Below are 5,406 nucleotides of genomic sequence, written 5' to 3' on the forward strand. Positions count from 1 at the left end.
TGCTTCAGCCTGTTTGTAAAACAGGGATAACTCGCTTCTCTTTGGACAGGCCTTTGACTTTCATAGTTCTTCTCATCTCCAAATGATGGGGGGGTGGGGATAACTGGTACCAGGTACCCAACTTATAGCCTACTAACACAGCCTGAGCAGTGCCCCCAGAGGTACTGCTGTGCAGGACGGAGCCACGCTTCCCCTCTCCCCGAGGCACTGGCAAGGCCAAGGTCTGCCACCAGCCATGCCTTTGATCCCAGCCTCAGGAATGTCCACGGAAAGGGCCTTGCTTTCCGGCCACCATGTTCAGCTCGTACCAACCACAGCAAATGATTCTGCTTTTGAGAGTAAACTGGCATCAAAGTGTGTCTCTGCAACTGCAGCTTAAGTAGTAGGGGGGTGGTTTTCGGCTGAAAGGTAGGGAATCGGGGCACAGCTTCTTTGGAGACCAATGAAAATGCAAGGCTCAAAGTCCAAAAGAAATGATTCTGTAAAAAAAAGTTTATCTGCCGCGATCGCTGGGATTTGGGGTTTCTGTGCTAATATCCGCGAGGGACAGGAAGGCAGAGAGGCGTGGGAGGAGGATGCTCTAAGGTTAAGCCTGCTGCCAGGCTGTGGCTCAGCCTTCTTGCTTGGGAGTGAAATGTTCACCTGCAGGAAAAACAGGCTCCGATTTTTGCGTCTGTGCACAAAGAGTTGGTACAAACAGCTTGTGCCTGGTTTGTTGCTGTCATGTAGCAGCTTTGATCAATTCCAAATAGGATTCGTGCCTGCCATTCCTCAGAGGGCACCTGTGTTCCCAGTCAGAGGGATCAACTCCTCAAAATCTGACTTGTGCCTTCACTTTGTACACCTCCATGTTTTATTAAAAAGCATCTGAGATTAATAAGGAATAAGATGAATGAGAGATTACCTGGGGGACTACAGCTCTTTCAGGGACAATTAACTACAAGACATTTGAAAGTATGTATTTAAAGAAGAAAATATCATCTTACTGACAACTTTGCATAGACCTTCTTCCCCTTCTCCTCTAGCTGTCATCTTTAACAAGATACTGGGGGTCAGGAATGGTGCCTTTGAGCTCAGAAAGCACAGAGACATTGCGAGATGCCTCTGGAACCTGCAGACACTGACACTGTATTTGCTTAAGGACCAAAGAGACAGCCAGATCCAACTTCAATCCATTTGGTTCCCTTCCACAGTCACATCTAGCCCTGCGTACACAAAATACTCTTCAAGGGCCCCTGCGAAGAAAGCGTTACCTTGGTCTGGTACATGGGAAAACAAGAACGTGCTTAAGGCCCAGGAGGTGGTGAAACAGCTCTTGGGCAGATGCACAGCCCATTGGCACCATCGTGCTCCTGGAAGGAGCTCCCACGCCTCTGACTGCACTAGCACGGAGGCACTTACTCATGCTGCAGCAGGTCTTTGAAGTGAATCATCTCCACAATGACCTGGACGTTCTCCTTGGCAGCGGAGCAGAGGTCATGCTTCAGGTAGCACTCCCGCTGTAACTGGAACACCATCTCTTTAATGGCAGGGCACTTACGGCTGATGCAGCTGAATTTATGCCTCAAGGCATGAGCCTTACACTTCAGAGCGTCTTTAATGAAGGATTTTCCCTGAGAAGAAAAGAAATGGAATAGGTCTGTATTTTTGTCCATTAAGCACAGCAGCTGATTTATGCCCAGCTAGCTGCTCCTCTGTAGGACAACGTCAAGGGTTATTAGAGTGCTAAGGGTACCACTTAATGGCTTTTCCCCCCTCCTCTTTGGTCCTCTGCCCTTAAAGATCATGCCAAGTTACCTGGCCTTGCTATTCCAGTGGAGCTGAACACACAAGGCATCTTCGTTGGTATTTTGAGGTTTCCTCTGCCCCAGCAGCTGAATGCCCAACAAGGGAAAGGGCAAAAGCACCTTGAAATAATCCAGCGCTCGAGTTACTGGCTTTGTTTGCTTCTGGGGTGTCAGCACAGCAGGTTCACACAAAAGAGAGGGCACCCTGCCATGGCTGAAGTCCCCAGGACCACAAGCAGATACCCATTCAGTAACTGAAAATTGTAATTTTTTTATTTTATTTTATTTTAAAATCAGTTTGCAAACTCATAGCCTTGTATGCACTGTCTATACGCACCTGCCCCATTCCCCATCTGTCAGTATTTTCTCTGCTACCACTTCCTCAGAGAGGGACTCAAATCAGCCCTAGTAATAATCCTACAGGGTCTTGATGTCTCTTTGCTGCAAGAAACTCTAAGTGAGATTAAAAAAAATAAAATCAAGTCAAGAAACTAAAAAATTAAGTTGCAGGAAAGCAGCTTTAGCCGCATCTCTTTAACCAGTGTTCATGATTCCTTTGTTCAATTTCTTAGTGGGCATCAAAACCATCTTTCATTTTCTCTCTTTGCTGTCTGATACTATAGCTGCCATACACGGTGCGTGTGTTGCAGTCCGACAGCTCTGCTCAGTCTCCCTTTACTTTGCTGAGCAATAGGTGTGTGGAAGCCTCCTGCGCTCCCTCCATCTCTTCACGAGCTTCAGATGATTTTGCACAAATGCTTCATGAAGACCAAATTTTTGTTAACCTTTATCTGAAGAGGACACTGGTACTGCCCCACTTACGTTAACTAAGATTCACCCAGAACTGCAAGCAGATTTTTTTCCCCCAAATTGTTTCAAGCCAGAAATATTTCTTGCTGATCAAAGAACTGCTTCAGTCATCACCCCAACAGGCACAGCGCATTAGGCAAATGAGAATAAAAAAGAAAATTCTTATGCAAACCAAACCTGGCATCAATTCTCAGGCTTCAGAGAGAAGGAAGGAGAGCAAAAAGCAGCAAACAGAAAGCGGCCAATGTTAGTCTTGTCATTTAATGCAGCCTGAAATAACTGTAGATAATACAGAGATAAGCCATGTCATAGCAGAGGCTAAAGTCACCTCTATCTCAAAGAAAGCTTCAGGGGTTTAATACTTCTGCACTGCAATGGAGACAGCCTGGATATGAAATGGGCTCTATTTGATTAGCGTATCGGTGGATCCTGGGGAATGGGCATCAGCAGCTACGCTCAGCCTTCATAGGCATGTTTAGCCTCACCTCCCAAAAGGGTTTACTTCTTTGGTCAACTTTGTTCACTGACAGAATATTGTGCAAAAAATATACGAGCATTTTCTGGAAGCCACTTGGAAACTTAGTTGAAGGTTTTCAGACACCCACAGAAGAAACAATTCTTGTTTTAATGGCTACCCAGACCCTTTGTACATCCTTAAGAATGTGAGCCCAGAACTCCAGCACTTCAAAATTGTTTCCTACTGGGTGGTCCCACCATCCCTCATGGAACAGGCTGAATCCTGAAGAGAGCTCTACTTTATACCATGCTTTTAACAGTGCCATGAGGCTGGTGCTTTTACTCAAGTTATACTGTAAACTATATGGTCAAGCCAAATGCCGCTGGCCCGTCGTAATGTTCTCTTCCCTCCACACTGAAATGGGAGAGTAGGTTTACAAGACATAATAACAGGATGTCTCAATGATGCATAAATGGTCTGGGGAGAAAATGAAGGAGACAAACTTAATACCACATACCATCTAAGTAATGTATTTTAACGTCAGTGCTTGAACCAAAGACTTATTTGAATACAGCGGCTTTAGGAGGTTGCCTGTACTGGTTGTGTGCAAACCTTGAGAATCAACTTTAATAACTGCACATTGGGAAATATTTCGATATGTCTACACGAACTGGGTGCCCAAGCTGCTTTCAGAATTGGCTTTGAACAACCATGGTGTAGAAGCTTAAGCCGCTTAATGTTTCTGAAAACCACGTTCAGCTACATTAGCTTTCTGATTTAGTTATCCTGGGTACAGGAGGAGGAGGTGATCACAGGGAGCTGTGGCTCGAGACAGCCTGTCTCCTGGGACAGGGCACACACCGCTGCTCTGTTACTGTTCTCGGGTCTTGATTCTGGGCCCTTCAACAGAAAAATTCATATTGAAGCTGCTCATGTGCAAAAGTAGATTTGCTCCGTAATGGTAACTTTTCTCCTAAAGATGTGTTAAAGAACTAAAATACATGCCACATGTATATTGGAAGCAAGCAGACGCATAGGACATTTCACTGGGTTACCTGGGCATCAAATTTTCCAGCGTTGTGCAGGAATGTCATGCAGATCTCGTGTAAGCCTCGGATCTCGCAAGAATTGTTTTCAAAGCATTCAAACACTCCACATCCCACATCGCCAGCATTAACCAGGCAGTGCTGGATTTCAGCTAAAATGAGCATTGATTACAGTTAATTTGAAGAACTGTTCAAAGAAGCTGGTGGTGGGTAAAAAGAGTTATTTTGCTAACATCATCAGTTCAAAAGAAAAAACACATGTGACAACAGTTATTGTACCCACAGCATGCCCACTCTCTGCAGAAATTAGGCCAGAACTTGGGTGTATTATGTTATGAAAGTGATATCCAAGAAGTAAATGCCAAATCCACTATGCTTACGTCAAGCTATTTCACTTGAGAACTGTCTAATGCTTTTGCATTCCTCAGGAGCAAAGGACGGGCATGATTTTTGTTGTCTGACTTGTACAAAGCCCCCATCAAATTCAAGTACCAAAACGAGAAGCCCATGACCCAGCCAGCTAAACTTTCTCATTTCTGGTACTTCGAGCTAGTTTCTGGCGATTTAGCACAATGTTTTTTTACAGACCACTGGGTTTCCCCTGTCATGATGTCTATGAAGTTAATGGTGAAACTCCCACTGACGAATACAGTCCTTTGCAGTGTTACATAAAGCTGCAACTATGTCCTCACCTATGCAGAAATCAATTGAAAAAATATATGTATTTATATACGTAGTACCTAAGTACGCTAGCCATTACCTACGTGTTTATTCTGCCCTTTCAGATGTTATGTAATCCTGTAAAAAAAAAAAAATGCTGTCTAATACTCACTTACCAAAAAAACCCCAAAAATCTAATTCTTAACAAGTCAGCTTCTGGTCCTTTAAAAAAAAATGGATGTAGTAGTGCTGCCAGAGGGAAGGTGGTTGCTGAAAAAGCCTGGGGATAAAGTTAAACAGGGGCAGCTTTTAGACCAGAACTGAGGATGCTAAGAATTCCTGTACTCTGTGCCCTAGTGGTACCTTTAATTAAAGCTCGCCCTTGGGAGCCAGCCTAATCCCCCTCCGAACCACAGCATGTTTCAGACATCCCCATCCTCCCCCTTTGCCATGCGGTCCATTTGCAAGTCTTTACAGCAACTTTCGGTCTAATTTCAATCCGCTGCAAGGCAGAGAGGGGAGCGGGCAGATGGAAATGCGGAGTCTGACGGAGTTCACATGAACCTCCTCCCCCCACCCCCGATCAGAACACTGCCGCTGCCTTTTTGCTTTTCCCCCCTCCCCTTCTACCTGCCCTGAAGTGCAT

The 5,406-nt window shown here is 45.0% G+C and overlaps 1 protein-coding gene across 1 annotated transcript in view; it reads right to left on the reverse strand.

The window, feature by feature from the left end:
- Positions 1-4,265, reverse strand: part of STC2 (stanniocalcin 2) — a 7,069-nt gene extending 2,804 nt beyond the window's left edge. Inside the window, exons 1-2 of the mRNA XM_009882071.1 lie at positions 4,110-4,265; positions 1,402-1,613 (exon numbers count right to left, since the gene is read on the reverse strand). Coding sequence (XP_009880373.1) covers positions 1,402-1,613; positions 4,110-4,265 — 368 coding nt within the window. The remainder of the gene's footprint in view (positions 1-1,401; positions 1,614-4,109) is intronic.
- Positions 4,266-5,406: the final 1,141 nt, after the last annotated feature.

This window comes from Charadrius vociferus, unplaced genomic scaffold (assembly GCF_000708025.1).
Source record: "Charadrius vociferus isolate BGI_N301 unplaced genomic scaffold, ASM70802v2 scaffold3, whole genome shotgun sequence".
NCBI lineage: Eukaryota > Metazoa > Chordata > Aves > Charadriiformes > Charadriidae > Charadrius > Charadrius vociferus.